At 31.4% G+C, this 19,680-nt stretch overlaps 1 protein-coding gene across 4 annotated transcripts in view; it reads left to right on the top strand.

Annotated features, from left to right (window-relative positions):
• The window catches only part of LOC132719703 (patatin-like phospholipase domain-containing protein 7), a 39,560-nt gene extending 22,008 nt beyond the window's left edge, over nt 1-17,552 (top strand). For 2 of the 4 annotated variants that reach the window (XM_060703540.1, XM_060703542.1), the window contains 9 exons: nt 90-212; nt 693-809; nt 2,214-2,362; nt 2,983-3,135; nt 9,314-9,442; nt 10,009-10,126; nt 10,800-11,071; nt 12,890-12,904; nt 17,122-17,552. In XM_060703540.1, coding sequence (XP_060559523.1) covers nt 90-212; nt 693-809; nt 2,214-2,362; nt 2,983-3,135; nt 9,314-9,442; nt 10,009-10,126; nt 10,800-11,071; nt 12,890-12,904; nt 17,122-17,166 — 1,121 coding nt within the window. In that variant the 3' untranslated portion in view covers nt 17,167-17,552. Of the gene's footprint in view, nt 1-89; nt 213-692; nt 810-2,213; nt 2,363-2,982; nt 3,136-9,313; nt 9,443-10,008; nt 10,127-10,799; nt 11,072-12,889; nt 12,905-14,563; nt 14,579-17,121 lie in introns of all 4 variants that reach the window. The other 2 variants (XM_060703543.1, XM_060703541.1) reach the window with 2 other exon arrangements.
• Nucleotides 17,553-19,680: the final 2,128 nt, after the last annotated feature.

Here is a 19,680-nt window from a genome sequence, read left to right as displayed (position 1 = left end):
GATTAATATAAGTTGCAAGAACTTGTTTTGCAATCAAGCTAAAATAAATATATTTAAAGTAATAAACTAATGATATATTATATTTTCAGGAAGTTCATTTAATGAGGGTATAGAGAGTACATTTAAGGATCGTCAGATTGAAGATCTATGGATACCATATTTCTGTATTAGTACCGATCTAAATATGTCACAGATGAGGGTACATACACATGGTATGTATTGTTTAATGAACATAGATAAAGTACTGTATAGTGTTAGGTCTGGGGCCTCCATGGCTGACTGGTTAAGGTTCCTAACCTAGAATTGTTGTAAGATGGATTCCTGCCATGTAAGGAAGCTGTCAAGCTAATGGAAGGTTGGTGCCAGAAATGTATGGTGTGCTATCAGAGTTGTTGCTCTTTCATGATATGGTTAAATCTTTGGAAATTTATGAAGAATGGGAAAAAAGCTTATGATAAACGCTGTACTAATATTTTGTCAAATTTCCTTAAATACTTGGAACAGTTATTGATAGGCCAATGTTAAAGTTGTAATTAATGTATGTTAAAAGCTTTAATGAAATACCATGTCTGAGAATTGATTATTGTCAATTAGAAAATGATAATTTCAAATATTATTTTACTCCATACTAACCATACAGTGATAGTTTAACTAGAAATTGTATGATATGATATGTATTTATATTGTTATAGGAAGTCTGTGGCGTTATGTACGAGCCAGTATGACACTAGCAGGTTATCTACCACCATTATGTGATCCTATAGATGGTCATCTACTGCTAGATGGAGGTTATGTTAACAATTTACCAGGTATAATAGTTATCTTCATTAATTTAACATACATATTTAAACCTCATAAAAAAAGAGGAAATTACAGGACATCATTAAAAAGAGAAAATAAAAATGGAAATTTTGGGAGTTGACAAGTGGATTCATTTTATAATTTCATCTTTCTGTTTGTAGACACTTCCTTTCTTACCATTTGAACAAAGCCTCTTTCCAGAATCTGATGAACTTTGAATAAAAGATAATTATGTGCTATAGTTTGTTTTCACATTTGTGAATAGTTATTTCACCTATGTTTTCCCATTTTTAGCTCGACTATTCGATAAGAATAAGTAGAGCTATTGCAGTCACCCGAGCGTCGGCGTCGGCGTAACCACTTATGTTAAAGTTTTTGTAATAGTTCAAATATTTTCAAAGTCCATTGACATATGGCTTTGAAACTTTGCACACTTGTTCACCATCATGACCCCAACCTGTAGACAGGAGGAGGTAACTCTATCAAGCATTTTGACAGAATTATGCCCCTTTTTCGACTTAGAATTTACGTTAAAGTTTTTGTAATAGTTCAAATATTTTCAAAGTCCATAGACATATGGCTTTGAAACTTTGCACACTTGTTCAACATCATGACCCCAACCTGTAGACAGCAGGAGGTAACTCTATTAAGCATTTTGACAGAATTATGCCCCTTTTTCGACTTAGAATTTACGTTAAAGTTTTTGTAATAGTTCAAATATTTTCAAAGTCCATTGACATATGGCTTTGAAACTTTGCACACTTGTTCAACATCATGACCCCAACCTGTAAACAGCAGGAGGTAACTCTATTAAGCATTTTGACAGAATTATGCCCCTTTTTCGACTTAGAATTTACGTTAAAGTTTTTGTAATAGTTCAAATATTTTCAAAGTCCATTGACATATGGCTTTGAAACTTTGCACACTTGTTCAACATCATGACCCCAACCTGTAAACAGGAGGAGGTAACTCTATCAAGCATTTTGACAGAATTATGCCCCTTTTTCGACTTAGAATTTACGTTAAAGTTTTTGTAATAGTTCAAATATTTTCAAAGTCCATTGACATATGGCTTTGAAACTTTGCACACTTGTTCACCATCATGACCCCAACCTGTAAACAGGAGGAGGTAACTGTATCAGGCATTTTTTTTACTATCAAGCACTAAGAATAGTCGAGCATGCTGTCCTACCGACAGCTCTTGTCCATCTTCTTACCTGTTGATATGAATTTTTACTTTCTGTTGTCCAAAATTGTACATTCTTTGAAAGACCTTCCTTTATCTATTACATATCAAAAGTTTCAACCTTTTAGTGTTGTAAAAGAACATTTTTTGAGGTTGAAAATGTGTTTAAAACTATAATTATTTTTTTATATAATTTTATTGATGGTGTGTATATAATTACTAACAGCTGATGTGATGAGAAGTTTTGGAGCCCAGTCTATATTTGCTGTAGATGTAGGTAGTATAGACAGTACTGAACTAACAAACTATGGTGATAAATTGTCAGGCTGGTGGTTACTATGGAAACGATGGAATCCATGGGCAGCACCTGTCAGGGTAATCAATAGTCTTATAATTTCATCTTCCGCTACTGTTTAATGATAGGCAGAATGCTGATGTTGTGTTTTAAAACATGATTAAAAAGTGATTTTCTGTTTCTAATTTCTCATAGATATCAATTTCAGTGCATTGTTGTAGAATAATGCACTGTAAGAGTTCAAATGCGAAGGAATATAATCACAAAGGCTTAAATAATTAACCATGCATTATTACACTATAATGCAAGAAAAATTAATATCTATTTCTATTCTAACATGCTAATAAAAAAAGAGAATTAATAAAAATATGTGAACTACATGGAGCGTAGTAATTTTTCTGACATCATTTGGTTTATTGAAGACATATTTTGACGTCATATGACATGTTAGCATTCCTTTTTATGCTGTGCATATATTGTGTAATTAAACACTTGATTGCCATATCAGTTTGATAGGGAAATAGAGTGAAGCATTTTAGAATTATTCATAGATAAATATTTAAAACACAATGTTATCATGACTAATCACTATAATAAAGTGTCATGTTACGTTTGTGAAATTAATTTACTCATATTTAAGATTTATGGTTTCATCCATGTTTTGTTTTATTATAAATTTTTGCATCAATACCAATTATAGGTACCAGATATGCAGGAAATCCAGTCCCGCCTTGCCTATGTTAGTTGTATAAGACAGTTAGAACTGGTGAAGAATAGCGACTATTGTGAATATATTAGACCACCTATAGATAAATATGGTACACTCCAGTTTGGAAGCTTTGATGAAATTATGGTAAATTTTATCTCCTTATTTTTGCTTTTTGATATAGCTATGTTCTTATATTGTCATTTAATTTGATCATTAGGTGGACAGATTAGTTTATAAAGAATGATATTTCAGGTAAGAAGCTATAACCTTATTAACACACTCAAATCAGTGTCTGGAACAAACTTGTACTGAGCAGTGAGTGCAAAGTTTCTTGCTCAAGGAAACAACAACTTGCTTCTGATGGGGTTTGTTGGCAGATTGTCTCTCGTTATATGTAATCGAATACTCAGTTACTCGGGAAGCTGATGTTCATGGTGTTGTTTTGATGTGGATGAATCATTTTGCACATCTATGAAAGTCTGTTTACGTTTTGAAGTATTATAAGAAGTGCATTATTTAATCAGCCTTTAACTTAGAAAAATCCAAAATTTATAAATTTCTGATAAAGATGCATAAAACTGTGACAACATGATTCATTTAACAAATAAAACATGGCCTTGAGGGCAATATGCAAGTTTACGGACTGGTTGGTCAGACTGAGGAAGGTATATGGCCCGAAGCGCAGCTGAGGGCCATATACCTTCCGAGGTCTGACCAACCAGTCCGTAAACTTGCATTTTGCCCGAAAGGCCATGTTTTATTTGTTATATTATACCGAATTTAATCCTTTTATTCCTTTGTTTTTTTTTTTGCTGTTTTTTTTTTACAATTATTTGCTTTTAAATAATAATTTTAATTGTTCATTTCAATATCTCAAACCCTTGTCGGATTCTGTTTTATTATTTTCAAGCGATGCAGCAAAAAATCATGCTCATCTTTTAATATTGCATTTTATTAATTAAATTAAATAAATCGGTCTCTGATAAAGAGGGGAATCGCCTAGCCATTTTGACAGTTATCGCCTGTTTTGTGTCGTCGTGAAATTCGCACGTCGTGAAAGTTACGTTTTAACGGTCTTCATAAGATTTATGGACCGACCCCGGTCTGTATGCGGTTTATGGACCGGATGACGTCATATTAAATATAGAAGGGCGTATGCAAATGAGGTATAATATAGATAGTTATTGTTACTTTATGTAAATGATAACATATATGAATTGTTTGGAATATTGAATTAACATTGTAGGAGAGCGGTGGCCTAGTGGTAAAGGTGTCTGCCTGTCAACCCAGAGATCATCGGTTCGATCGAGCCTTACTCTGGTCACGACCATCTTTCTTCATATGACACCAGTACTGGTTGGTTCCAGGAAGCGAACCTGAAAGTGATTAATATAAGTTGCAAAAACTTGTTTCGCAAGCGAACCTAAATAAATATGTTTAAACCAATTAACATGTATTTAATATATTTGATGGTATCTGTATTTGGTATATTGTATGGTAATTGTATTTGGTATATTGTATGGTAACTATTCGGTATATTGTATGGTAATTGTATTTGGTAAATTGTATGGTAATTGTATTAGGTAAATTGTATGGTAATTGTATTAGGTATATTGTATGGTAACAATATTTGGTATATTGTATGGTAACTGTAGTATATAGTATGGTAACTATATTTGGTATATTGTATGGTTACTGTAACAATTGTATGGTAACTGTAGTATATAGTACGGTAACAATATTTGGTATATTGTATGGTAACTGTAGTATTTTGTATGGTAACTATATTTGGTATATTGTATGGTTACTGTAACAATTGTATGGTAACTGTAGTATATAGTACGGTAACTATATTTGGTATATTGTATGGTAACTGTAGTATATAGTATGGTAACTATATTTGGTATATTGTATGGTTACTGTAACAATTGTATGGTAACTGTAGTATATAGTACGGTAACAATATTTGGTATATTGTATGGTAACTGTAGTATATTGTATGGTAACTATATTTGGTATATTGTATGGTTACTGTAACAATTGTATGATAACTGTAGTATATAGTACAGTAACTATATTTGGTATATTGTATGGTTACTGTAGTATATAGTATGTATGGTAACTGTAGTATTTTTATGGTAACTATATTTGGTATATTGTATGGTAACTGTAACAATTGTATGGTAACTGTAGTATATAGTACGGTAACAATATTTGGTATATTGTATGGTAACTGTAGTATATAGTATGGTAAGTAGTAGAAAGAGCACCGAAACACGAGGCTATCTGATTTATACGAGGGGGCGTAGCCCCCGAGTATTAATCAGATTGCCGAGTGTTTTGGTGTTCTTTCTCTTTTGTATCATAGTCAAACATAAAAGCACGTTCCCTGTTGTCACAATATGAAACCCCGGCAAAAATGAACCAATGAACGAACATCTGAATATGACATTTCTGTCGCTTTCCCTTTCTCTGCCGTCACAATATGTAAACCCCAGCAAAAATGAGCCAATCAATGGGCATGCTCTGGAGTGCGGGTAACTAATACCCGCACTCCAGTTAACGCACTGTGCATGTATATGTATACGATTTAACCCTGGCACATTTTCAACAGAAAGGTCTCCAAACTATGATACAACTATATTTGGTATATTGTATGGTAACTGTAGTATTTTTATGGTAACTGTAGTATATAGTACGGTAACAATGTTTGGTATATTGTATGGTAACTGTAGTATATAGTATGGTAACTATATTTGGTATATTGTATGGTAACTGTAGTATTTTTATGGTAACTACCGTATAAGTACTTATTTCTGCGGGCTTAATATTCTGCGATTTTTGTTAAAATAAGGGGTTTTAAATTTCTGCAGTGTCATCATTCTCGCATTGATGAGTTTTATTTCTGCGTTTTGATTTAGATATTTTTACAAAATTAACCCATACAAACAGATAACATTTCAAGATTTGTCGATGTAACATGTTCATTACTTCCGGTAAACATGCAGACGACTTATAATGTGTTTCATCATAATCATCATGTATCGGTATATAAACGTTAATAAACAAAAGTCAACAACGTGCAATGACAACAATTAATTGTAATACTGCATGTGTATAAATATGACGTGTGGAAAATAAACAATGGTAAAATTGCACGTAAACACAAGATATTGTACAAATACAAAAGTACATGTATGTTTATTGCACCCGTCACACTATAATAGTTTTATTTCACAAAAAAATCAAGCTTAGGGTGAGCGAAAATCATACAAACATGATATTTATTTAAACAGAAAGAACAAGTAAATTTATTTTTTTTAATATTTTATTCATGACAGAAAGAAACATATCTTTTAAAGCCGATAACAGTACAGGGTAATGTAATTATACAGTACCGGTAGTTGACATATTCCGACATAGACTTATGGGAAGGCTTAATTTTCTGCGATTTTTAAATCTGCGGTGTCGTTACGAACCGCAGAAATAGCAGAAATAAAGTTCCCGCAGAAAAAGTACTTATACGGTATATTGTAACAATTGTATGGTAACTGTAGTATATAGTATGGTAACAATATTTGGTATATTGTATGGTAACTGTAGTATTTTGTATGGTAACTATATTTGGTATATTGTATGGTAACTGTAGTATATAGTATGGTAACTATATTTGGTATATTGTATGGTTACTGTAACAATTGTATGGTAACTGTAGTATATAGTACGGTAACAATATTTGGTATATTGTATGGTAACTGTAGTATTTTGTATGGTAACTATATTTGGTATATTGTATGGTTACTGTAACAATTGTATGGTAACTGTAGTATATAGTACGGTAACAATATTTGGTATATTGTATGGTAACTGTAGTATTTTTAGCTCACCTGAGCATGCTCAGGGTGAGCTTTTAGGATCGATGATTGTCCGTCGTCCGTCGTCCGTTCACATTTAGTTGTTAACACTCTAGCGGTCACATTTTTGCCTCAATCATCATCAAACTTGGTCAGGATGCTTATCTAGTTGATAGCTCGGATGAGTTCGAACATGGGTCATCTCGGATGAGAAACTAGGTCACAAGAGCTAAAAATAGAAAAACCTTGTTAACACTCTAGAGGTCACATTTTTGCCTCAATCATCATCAAACTTGGTCAGGATGTTTGTCTAGGTGATAGCTGGGATGAGTTCGAACATGGGTCATCTCGGATGAAAAAGTAGGTCACTGGAGCTAAAAATAGAAAAACCTTGTTAACACTCTAGCGGTCACATTTTTGCATCAATCATCATCAAACTTGGTCAAGATGCTTGTCTAGGTGATAGCTCGGATGAGTTCGAACATGGGTCATCTATGATTAAAAAGTAAGTCACCGGAGCTAAAAATAGAAAAAAAAACCTTGTTAACACTCTAGCGGTCACATTTTTGCATCAATCATCATCAAACTTGGTCAGGATGCTTATCTAGTTGATAGCTCGGATGAGTTCAAACATGGGTCATCTCGGATGAAAAAGTAGGTCACCGGAGCTAAAAATAGAAAAACCTTGTTAACACTCTAGCGGTACCATTTTTGCATCAATCATCATCAAACTTGGTCAAGATGCTTGTCTAGGTGATAGCTCAAATGAGTTCGAACATGGGTCATCTCGGATGAAAAAGTAGTCACCGGAACTAAAAATAGAAAAAAAAACCTTGTAAACACTCTAGCGGTCACATTTTTGGATCAGTCATCATCAAACTTGGTCAGGATGCTTATCTAGTTGATAGCTCGGATGAGTGTGAACATGGGTCATCTCGGATGAAAAAGTAGGTCACCGGAGCTAAAAATAGAAAAACCTTGTTAACACTCTAGTGGTCACATTTTTGCATCAATCATCATCAAACTTGATCAAGATGCTTGTCTAGGTGATAGCTCGGATGAGTTCGAACATGGGTCATCTCGGATGAAAAACTAGGTCACAGGAGCTAAAAAATAGAAAAAACCTTGTTAACACTCTAGTGGTCACAATTTTGACTCAATTGTCATCAAACTTGGTCAGGAAACTTGTCTAGGTCATTGCTGGGAAGAAATTGAACATGGGTCATCTCGGATGAAAAAGTAGGTCACTGGAGCTAAAAATTGAAAAATCTTGTTAACACTCTAGTGGCTACTGTTGTGATCCAAATATTCTGTTAATTGGTCTGAAAGTTTGTTTTGATGATTTCTAAGTCAAGTTCGTACATTGGTCATCTTGGATGAAAAAAACTAGGTCACACCGCCCAAATATGGAAAAACCTTGTTAACATTCTAGTGGTCACATTTTCGACTCAGTTATCATCAAACTTGGTCAGGATGCTTGTATAGGTAATTGCTTGGATGAGTTCGAAATCGCATGTGGAACTAGGTCACCGGAGCTAAAAATAGAAAAATCTTGTTAACACTCTAGTTGCTACTGTTTTGATCCAAGTATCCTTGAAATTGGTCTAAAAGTTTGTTTTGATGATTTCTAGGTCAAGTTTGAATATGTGTCACCTGGGTAAAAAACTAGGTCGCACTGCTCAAATATGGATAATCCTTGTTAACACTGTAGTGGTCACATTTTTGACTCACCTGTCATGAGACTTGGTCAGAATGCTTGTCTAGGTAATTGTTTGGATGAGTTTGATAAATCAGGTGAGCGATCTAGGGCCATCATGGCCCTCTTGTTATGGTAACTATATTTGGTATATTGTATGGTTACTGTAACAATTGTATGGTAACTGTAGTATATAGTACGGTAACAATATTTGGTATATTGTATGGTAACTGTAGTATATAGTATGGTAACTATATTTGGTATATTGTATGGTTACTGTAACAATTGTATGGTAACTGTAGTATATAGTACGGTAACAATATTTGGTATATTGTATGGTAACTGTAGTATTTTGTATGGTAACTATATTTGGTATATTGTATGGTTACTGTAACAATTGTATGGTAACTGTAGTATATAGTACGGTAACAATATTTGGTATATTGTATGGTAACTGTAGTATTTTGTATGGTAACTATATTTGGTATATTGTATGGTTACTGTAACAATTGTATGGTAACTGTAGTATATAGTACGGTAACAATGTTTGGTATATTGTATGGTAACTGTAGTATTTTGTACGGTAACAATGTTTGGTATATTGTATGGTAACTGTAGTATTTTGTATGGTAACTATATTTGGTATATTGTATGGTTACTGTAACAATTGTATGGTAACTGTAGTATATAGTACGGTAACAATATTTGGTATATTGTATGGTAACTGTAGTATTTTTATGATAACTATATTTGGTATATTTTATATGTTTAGGATGTTGGATATAATCATGGTAAGACAATGTTGACAGGCTGGGAGAAAGGTGGGCTTATCAGTAAACTATTCCAGGACAAGAAATGTTTAGAAAGGAAACATCTACCATCAAGATCTTCTGACCCTGATGTAAGTTTTTAAAGATATTTATTGGCAGTACCGAGCATAGAAGGTAATAGATACACAAGGACATACATGTACTCTGTTACCAAAACATGCTATGTTGAAAAATGTTGCTAAAAATACTTGATATTTAGTTAAAAGCCAAAAAAAAAACCTTTGCATTTAACACAAAATATATTTTTCATCAATGAAAGTAAGTATTGATATTCATTATTGTAAAAGCAAAAATCTCCTTTATGCTGCATTGAATAAGTAAAGATATATGACAGCTTATACACTTATATTTGTTAAGAATTATTGACTTTTGATCTAGAGATAATGTCTGTAATTGTTACAATATTCAATCTTAGCCTGCTTGCAGGAACTGAATATACCCATGTGACCAGTGCAGACCCAAGATCAGCCAGCTTATTTGTTTCACCTGATCATTGTCTGCACTGTTCACTATTCAGTCACTACTTATTTTGAAAATTTCCATAAAAAGGATAAATGTTTAAGTTTAGATTGAAAGATGGAGAAGTCAATATAAGATATTCAGCATGGTAAAGATTTAAGTTATAAATGTGTTTCAGGTGGGTCATGCTCCACGGTTGACCTACTTTACAGACTTGGCAGAGCTTGTTTCCAAGATTGATGAACCTACCAGCTCTGTATCAATTTATGATAATGATGATGATGATGAAGTTTCAGGTATAGTTTTGATCATAAAAATAAATTGAACCTACTTCCTGCTAAATTTATACATTGGATTTGCCCTGCCATGAATATAAAAGAGTATTTTAGGTGATTTTGGTATCAAAATATTTAAACTGGGCAGCTGTTTTGCTGAGATGTAGTTACTTGTTTCTTAATTGGTGGCTTAGACCAGTCATTATTACCATTAACATCATCAGATTTGATTTTTTTGTTTTGAATTTGCCTGTCCTTTTGATAAGTAATTTTACTGTGCTTCAAAACCATTATTCTGTTTAATTGACACATACTGAAAAACAGAAACAAATGACAAACAAACATACAAGGAACAAACAAACACACAAACAGTACTGTAAATGAATTTGGACAGAGAGCCAAAAAATGTTCATGCTGATATGGCTATATACTGGGGGGCAGGGGGGGGGTACATATATATGCCTTTAACTTTCTAAACTTTCTTATTGACTATCCTCCAAATAGATATAAGTAGTCACATAGTAAGCTTAATGATTGTCCTTTACATCTCACAGTGTAAATACAGGTTCAAACAAGAAATTGCTTTTGCTTTCTTTTTTCAAAATCAACTGATTTTTTTTCTCAATTTAAATTTATAAGCTGTGTGACAGTATGTTACAATATCAGTGGCTAATGTTTAGTGTTATAATGTTAGATTCATATGACGAAGAAGAGGTTCTAGTGTCAGACATCAATCAACATGCGTCTGGCCCTCCAGACAAAAGTATCGCTGGTATACAAAGTGTGCAGTTTCATCTTCCCGAAGAGGATTACCATGATGATGAAGCTGAAGATCAAGGTGATGATGGTGATGATGAAGGTGATGATGATGATGATGATGACCAGTATGTGACAGAGAGTGACGGTGAGGAGGAGGATAATCTCACGTCACTGGCCACAAAGTTCAAGATGTCTCCTTCAACTGAGGTATAATATCCTAACTACGATTTCTATCTTTAATCTAACTGAAGTATTTGTGTTCCTAATAGTCATTAGGTAAAATCTCTGTATGACTAGTGTTTGGAATCAATGTGGATGAATGTTGGTGATAAAATTCATTTATATGATCAGAATTTGATAATTATCAATTGCTTTCTAAAGATAAGAGCATTTTTGCTTTCACTAATGTTTTTTCTCCAAAAAATTAAAGAATGCCCTCTATATTAGTCTTCAAAAAGTTTTATCAGCCAACTTTATCATCTGAATTTATGATTGAAGAGAGGCTCCAGTTTCTGAGATTTTACCAGCATAGGAACACAGATATTTCAATAATAGGTTAACTGAAGTTAACTAAAATATCAAGTTAGCTTATTTTTGCATTGCTGATTTTTTTCTGTTGTAGAGGTTATACAATGCTTTGCTTTCTGATTTTAAATATTTGGCCTTTATTAACCAGGTTTTCAATTTTGAAAATCCTGGTTATTAGATTGGGGTATGGCGGGCGGATGGGCGGATGGGCAGGCGGGCGTCAAACGAAATTGTGTCCGCTCTGTAACTCTTCAACCCTTTGAAGAATTTTGATGAAACTTCAGACAAATGTTTACCACATCAAGATGACGTGCAGAACGCATGTTCCGCATGGCTGGCTCCAAGGTCAAGGTCACAGTGACATTAACATTGAAAATATTGAAAATCCTGTCCGCTCTGTAACTCTTCAACCCTTTGAAGAATTTTGATGAAACTTCAGACAAATGTTTACCACATCAAGATGACGTGCAGAACGCATGTTCCGCATGGCTGGCTCCAAGGTCAAGGTCACAGTGACATTAACATTGAAAATCCTGTTTACATGATTTTAACTTGATTTGGCAGTCAAAGGTCATATCATCTTTGGAGGTAATTTAAAAAAGATATGATATATTATTTCATGTCTACTTTGTAACTTGTTTTTCATTATACAGAATTATCAATATAATTATAGTGAACAAATTCTTCTGTGCTGAACTCGTCCTACATTTCTCAACGGATTTTGTTCAAACTTTCACAGAAGCTTTGTCATCAAGCACCCTGGCACATATTGTCGGGGTTTTGTGATTGGATAGTTTTTGACCTAATTATGGCCCTTTGTTTTTTTCCTTATACATAATATTATAGTGAACACTTCTTCAGTGGCAATTCCTCCTACATTATTCATGTTTTACATTGCACATAGTTACATTGTTTGTTGCTTGTATTTGTATTTCAAATACAACATATTTATCTACAATGGTGATAATTGAAAACCTGGTTTCATGGCATTGCCATGTTTCTTGTTTTGTATTATCATTATTTAATTTTGAACTATATGTCAAGCTTACTTTTTTGTTTGGCTTTGAGCATTGGCCAATTAATTTTTTGCTTTAAGCATTGGCCAATTAACTGAACACTAACTGTGTGAAGATGGTAGTGCTATCTTAAACATGCAATAATACTTGTTAGCAAATTTAACCCTTAAACTTTCAGTGATTAAAATCATATTTGAATTCTTTAACTTAGTATATAATTATGCTAGTTACGTATGAGGATATATAAAAAGGCTTTAAGGCTATACTAGCTTCAAAAACTGCCCTGTGCAAATAACAACATTCTATTAAGCCTAGAAATAAGAAGAAAAAAAGACATTTTATCAACAACAAAAAAAAACAATTAAAAAACTGTAAAAAATGTATAATACAATATTTCCCCTGTATAGTAGTGCAATTTTTTGCATGAATGAAATTGATGGCTTCTTTCTTGTGTATTATTTTGTTTTGTTTTTTCATTAAGAGAAGAAAACGACAGGTATAGTTTTCATCTTTTTGTTTTCTTTACTATTTATTTACTACAGCTGCTCTCTATGTTTTAATGTTATCATTATCATCATTTTATATGCAGTGGGTTTATTGCAGTATTTATCATCAATTATACAGATGAAAATTTCTTGTTTGGCATTTTGTATTTTAATATTTTTTACTATTTGTACATGTAATTCATTATTAACCGTATATTTTGCAATGGTTGTGGTTTTATGTTATTAAATTTGTACAGTTTTTTTTCTTCCATTTTTGAACAATTTAAATGTGAATGCATAAGAATAGGATAAATTTAATGAGATTAGTAGCCTTCTTGACCTTTATTCTGAGAATAATTATTGTATATGGAGTAAGCATGTTTTAATTTATTAGAGATTTACCCAGCATAATTTATACAGGTATAATAGACTTGGTCCTGCTTTGAAATTTGAATTTTCTGTTATAATTTTCTGTTATGAACTTAATTTGAATTTGGGTAACATTTGTGGCATAGGAGTGTATTTATTACCTCTAGCTGTTTAAAAAAATAAATATGAAATTATTTCAGCAGATCTGTACCAAATTTAGCTATTGTGAAAGCATACCTGATTACCAAGAAGTGTTTATCTCTTTTGAATGCTAGCAGCAATGCTTACTTGTGCATACCACCAGTAAAAAAGTCAAGTGAACAAATTAAACGATTTCTTAAAATTTATTGATGATTAATTTTTTCTGCAGGTTATTTTAAATTGCCCTCTTTTTATTTAGCGTTTGAATCATTTTGCATAAAATCTTAAATTTTAGAGTAGAGTAAGACAAAATGAATATGAGTTTTCCTATTGTATTTGATAGAAAGAGTGTACATGTATTTTGTTAATATGTTGATATCCTTGGAATTATTTAGTTACTACCTAGTAATGTTGCCATTAATGCTTAAACCCTCCTTGACCTGTATCCACCAACATTTATAATATGTGAAATTGATTTATATAAAAAATATATTTTTGTGAACAAATTTTTATTGTTTACTATATTTGATGTGTCAATAAGATTAAAGATACTTTGCTGTATTATCTTATAATATCTAAATATTGTAGATTTTATTACAGTTAAAGAAATCTACAGAATATTTACCATATAAATGCCAAGGTCTAAATTTCAGACTTAAAATTTTGATGAATCCAGGTCTTTTTTATATGTACTAGGGCTGTAATTGAAGGAAAATTCTAAAGCAGAATGTCAATGATATAGATATATCAAAACATATAGCTAAAAACAGTGAAAACTACTTATATATGTGTGTTATAAACTGTTGGCATTGTGTTATGCATGCTTGTTTTCTTTATCACATAGACAAGATAAGACAACATTCAAGTTAGGCACTAAAAAGAGAAGTGAAATAGAAACAATATTAATTTTGCACAATACAGCAAGAGATTTTTTAATTGTATAGATTTTCTAAATTGTGAATTGATTTTGAATCAAAAGATGATTATTTATGAATATTGATGATATAACAATATTGCAATATTCAATGACAGCTTTAGTCAGTATAAATATATATTTTGACAATGATATTACAGTTTGACTAGTGCTTATCCTTATATGTTAATGCTTTGTAATGCTTAAATTATGTTTTATATGCTTCTTTTGCCTCTTGTATATATAGCTGCACAAGTAATAAGTGAGTACAGAATTTAGTTTAGTTTGTCAGCATGAGTTACCTCCCCTTACATACTTAACTGTGTAATGTGTAAACATTCTATATACAGTACAAAGTTGTGATTTTCGTTCCAAAACTAGTGCATGATTGTTATAAATGTTGTATATATGAGACAGTGTTTAGAATGTACATATAAGCATATAATAGTAGGTCATTGTTATTATTTAGAAAATGTCTATATTCCCATACACATGTACAATGTAGTCTTTTCTAAATATGGTAAGAGCCCAACTTTAAACTCTTACTGATGTAATATTTTGAATATTAGAAGTACCTTTCAGTTTCTTACAAATGTGACTGTCATTGCTGCAAATCATACATCAAAACTGTGCTGTTTGCTTATGAAAAAAAAAAAATTATAAGATTGATACCAGATTTAGTACCATGTTAACCTTTTGTACTTCTCCTGTATTGATACAGTAATTGATATGCAATGTAGAAGTATTGATAAAAAAAAAATAAAACAGCCCCCCGCCCCCACCAAAAAGAACAACAAAAACATTATTGATTATTGTACATGTCTATTACTTATAACAGTATATTGAAATGGGTAAGGTTTTAGTGGTGACAACAACTTTATACTATAAACCCTTACTAATCTAGAGCCATATACATGTATGTAGTTGATGTCAACTTATTATTAATTTTAGGGCTGTCACGTTTATACAAGTCTGAAAACATTTGAAAAGACGTCAATAAAATATCTGAATTTTGAAAACCCTGTATACATGTAGTGTAATTATTTAACTTTAGTGCAAAAGTTTCAACTTTATCTTTCAGTAAGTTTAGATGTCTCCAATGTTTATATAAGGGATTTCATTCTCTTTGAATTTAGGCTAGTAGTGTTCTGAGGGTTCAAATTAATTACAAAAACTAATAGATGTTTGTAAATCATATTGTTTGTGGTTAAAAATAAATGACATATTACTAGACATCAGTGTAATAAAAATGTTTTAATTAATTTTGTGCATGCCAAATGAGTTTAATACAAAGTTTTTTGACAAAGAAGTTGGCAGGACATTTATTATCACTTATTTACTGTAGAAGAGCATGATTGTGTTAAACTTAACAGTCCTTATTTAATGTGTTTTTCATTAATCAATAATAACTAGTGACTTGAAATAAACTACCATGTTGTGGCTAACATGTATAATACGGTATTTTATTATAAATCTAATTAATATAATGTATGATGCCGTTTTAAGTTATAGCTTATATGCTTCCTATCATTTTGCAAAAATCTCAAATATTAAAGTTGTGTTATTAAAATGTGCTACCGTGATACAAATTTAGTATGCTTTTTTTTTGTGCAGTATTTTTAAACTAGATACTTTTCAGGTATTTTGGCATGTTGTATTGAGGTCCATTACTTTATGCTTTTGTTTTATGTATTAACTTGTCCCATATAACTGTGGGATGGAATAGAAGTGTTAAATATGAGGAATCTATCCAGCTAGCTTGTCTATGGTCATTTAAAATCCTTTATTAGTACTGCCATATGACCATATTTGCAGTGGTTTTTCTCACTTAATTGGGAAGAAGCCTTAGTCTCTTGATTTTAGGAAAAGATTATTGCTAAAATTGCATATTTAGGAAGAAAAAGAGATTTGTAAGTTCATATTGTTTGGGAAAACTGCATGATTTTAATGAAAATTTCAATTGGGAAGAGGCCTTTTAAAAATCTTTGTGATATAACACCTATGTATGGTGGCACAGAGGTGACATGTGGGTGTTTTTATTTATCTGGTGCGCATGAGGTACTATGTCGTTGCCACGAGTTACTAAGTCATGCGCACAAGATAATTAAGTGGTGGGCATGAGATACTGTGTTGTGGCCATGAGTTTCTAAGTTGTGTGCAAGAGACAATTAATTTGTGGGACAAGATCCTATGTGGTGGCCATGAGATAATTAAATCATGGGCACGAGATAATAAAGTCATGGGCACGAGATACTATGTCTTTGCCACAAATTACAAAGTCAAGGTCAGTATTAAGAGCTTTTAGAAATTGGATAAGTTTAAGTTTTGGGACACAGTCATGTTATTTTGTTTTGCTTGACAAAAATATGTTCTATGCCATTCATCCTCTACTGGTGTTTATTATGTTTTATGTGGAGAAGTTGCCAGTTACTTGTGAAAAAAAATTATTGTACAATGTACTTGTGTATAAACCAGGAAGACTTGTTAGGTAATTGCCTATGAGTGTATGTATGAAATATTGTGAAAAACTTATGGTTAAATTTACAAAATAAAAATCACTGCACCTGTGCACCATCATTTATAAGAAGAGAAAATACATGTAGGATGTTCTCAGAAAAAAGTGCATCTGTTGCTTAAAACCAAATGCACTTGAAAAATTTAAGGCAAAGTCTTATATCATAATCACTTAATCTTTATGACAGAAAGAATTCTATTGCCTACTTGTATACACAAACTTGAGATATATGCCTTATCATAATAATGTTGTCTAAATATGTTTAAATATTTGTTCATTTTCTGTTTCAGAAATTTGGATTGCCTAGAAGACTGTCCGGATATTTAAAGAAATGAAAACTTGAACAGTTTATAGAAGAACTTTTCAAAATAATTCTGTGATGCTTCCTAGCAGTATTAGTATAGAAAATAATTTATAGCTCACATTAACATGTAAATCCATTATGATATGCAAGGCAAGGGACATAACTCTGTGGTATAAGAAAGGAACAAACTCTTACAGGATGGAGTTGCAGAACTTGTTTTTCAAAAAAACTTTTAGCCAAACATTGTATGTGATTGTTGATTTTTTTGTGTGCTTGATTTGTTTTTATGTTTCTTTCCTTGTTTCTTTTTTATTCTTTTTTTTTTGTGCACATTTTTTATCGAAAAATTCACAAGTTTTTGGTGTGTATATTATTATGCTTTATTTGATACATTTTATGTGATTGTTGATTTTTTTGTGTGCTTTATTGTTTTTATGGGTTTTTTTCTTGTTTCTTTCCTATTCTTTTTTTTTCTTGCACATTTTTTATCGAAAAATTTTTTGGTGTGTATATTATTATACTTTATTTGATGATTGTTGTTCAGCCAAAGCTATGTTAGTCAGATATTGGATGATAAGATTTCATTTCGTTATGATTATTGGTGTAAATATCAAGATAGGGCTAAAATTTGATGCAAATTTTACTCTTATTTATGTTGCTAATATACTCTGACTTAATTCCAATTGAACTTTTTTTTCTTTTTTTTTTTCACTGAAACAAAGAAATTTGCCAGTTAACTCATTAATTTGTGTTCTTAAATAAGTGCTAACTTTTTTGTATAATAAATTTTAGGTTACATATATCTAAGTGCCTAACTAGGTTTAAGTTCAAGTTTTTTTTTGTGTGTGTATTTTATTTTTCAATTGTTACTATGCTTTTTTTTAACAGTATATGTAATATTTTTTGTATGCTTTATTACTGTTAAAATATTAAAAATTGATAACAATGTGATTGATGATATTTTAATTTGTGATATTTTTTTTCAATAAAAAAAATATCTAAAATATAATTATGTATGATTTGTCTCCTTGTTTGCATTAACCTTTACCTGTTGAATTTATGTAATGGATTTGACCTGATCTGAATTGGGAAAAGTCTTTTCAAATTTTAAGGGATTTCAATATCAAAATAAAAATAAACAAACTGAGCTACCAACAGTATAGAGCAAGGTCAGACTGCACAGCTGTGACGACTGGCCTGGCTCTATACTGGTGGCAAAGGCTGATCACTTTCAGTCCCTGCAGGTATAGGGTTTATATCTGTAAATATAAATAATAGTTTCAAACTAGGGATTTGCAGAATAATTTTCTTAAATTTTCTTTATTTTTTATGATTTTGTTCTGTACACATGAATATGAGATTAATTTTTGTAAGGTTTTCAGACTTGAAACTATTCAATGGAGGAAAAACTTTACAATAATATTTCAGTAATTAATCTGTGTTTTGATAGTCATCACTTTCAAATGTAATATAAATGCTAAAGCTCGCCAAGATACACTTTCTCGCTCACCTGATAAACCTTCTCCATCCTGACATCAACCATGTATTATTCCCTGTTTATCATATACCTTCTTTAACATGAGTAAAGAAAATCTGGACAAAACTGAAGGAATTTATTTTTACTTAAGATTAGACTTATGAAAATATTTGTAATTAACAACTGGAGCAGTTCAGAAAATGTGGAAAATGTATAAATTTCTTCAGGATGGACTGCATCTCCACCAAAAATATTAGGTATATAATTAATTTCATTTTAAATTTCATAGCATCTTAGGATCAGTCGTAAAGTTGTGGACTCTGTTTCCATAGCATTTTTGTTAAGAAATACAAAAAGAAATTCAAGAAAACTTTGTATTTAGCTGTGAGATATTGATTTTTTTTATAAAATAAAAAAAAAGTGAATTCTGAGACAAAAATGTTAAAATTAAAATTTTATGAAAACAGCTGATATGATAGTGGCATTAGTTTGCATGTACGTACACGTGTTTATTTATTTTTGATTGATATTTTTGTTAGCTATGTGTGCTATAAATTGCTGTTATTTTGTTTAAAAAATGCATTGTTATACAAATAGATATTATGTATTCTTGTTTTTGATAGGTAACTGTTATTGTTATATTCTTTTTAAGCAGCTAAAAACATTATTGGTCAACCAAACTGTATATCATTTGGTAAGCAAATGTTATGTACTGTTAAATATGAAAACGATATCACTATAATATAAGATCTCTTTATAATATAAGAACTCTATTCACAAATTTGTCTGTGTTAAAGCTGGGACCAAAAATATACAATTTTTTTGTCCCATGTTAAAGGCAATTAAAATGCTAAGATGAAAAAAAAGATATATTGTTAACATTGGTTACAAGTAAACAAAGATATATTTATTTAGAGTGCTCTATGACAATCAATGTCTCATTTCCAGCAACATTTACATCTTGACATTGTCTGTGAAAAGAATATTAAGTTACAAATGGTTCTTGCCAGTTGAGTATTGTTACTAAAATGATACAACTTTCACTTAGCTGAAGAAACTAACTTATAG

Source organism: Ruditapes philippinarum, unplaced genomic scaffold (genome assembly GCF_026571515.1).
Source record: "Ruditapes philippinarum isolate M1 unplaced genomic scaffold, ASM2657151v2 ctg3598_1_1_1_1, whole genome shotgun sequence".
Lineage (NCBI taxonomy): Eukaryota > Metazoa > Mollusca > Bivalvia > Venerida > Veneridae > Ruditapes > Ruditapes philippinarum.
The sequence above is the reverse complement of the archived record's forward strand: the minus strand, read 5'-3'. Positions and strand labels throughout refer to the sequence as shown.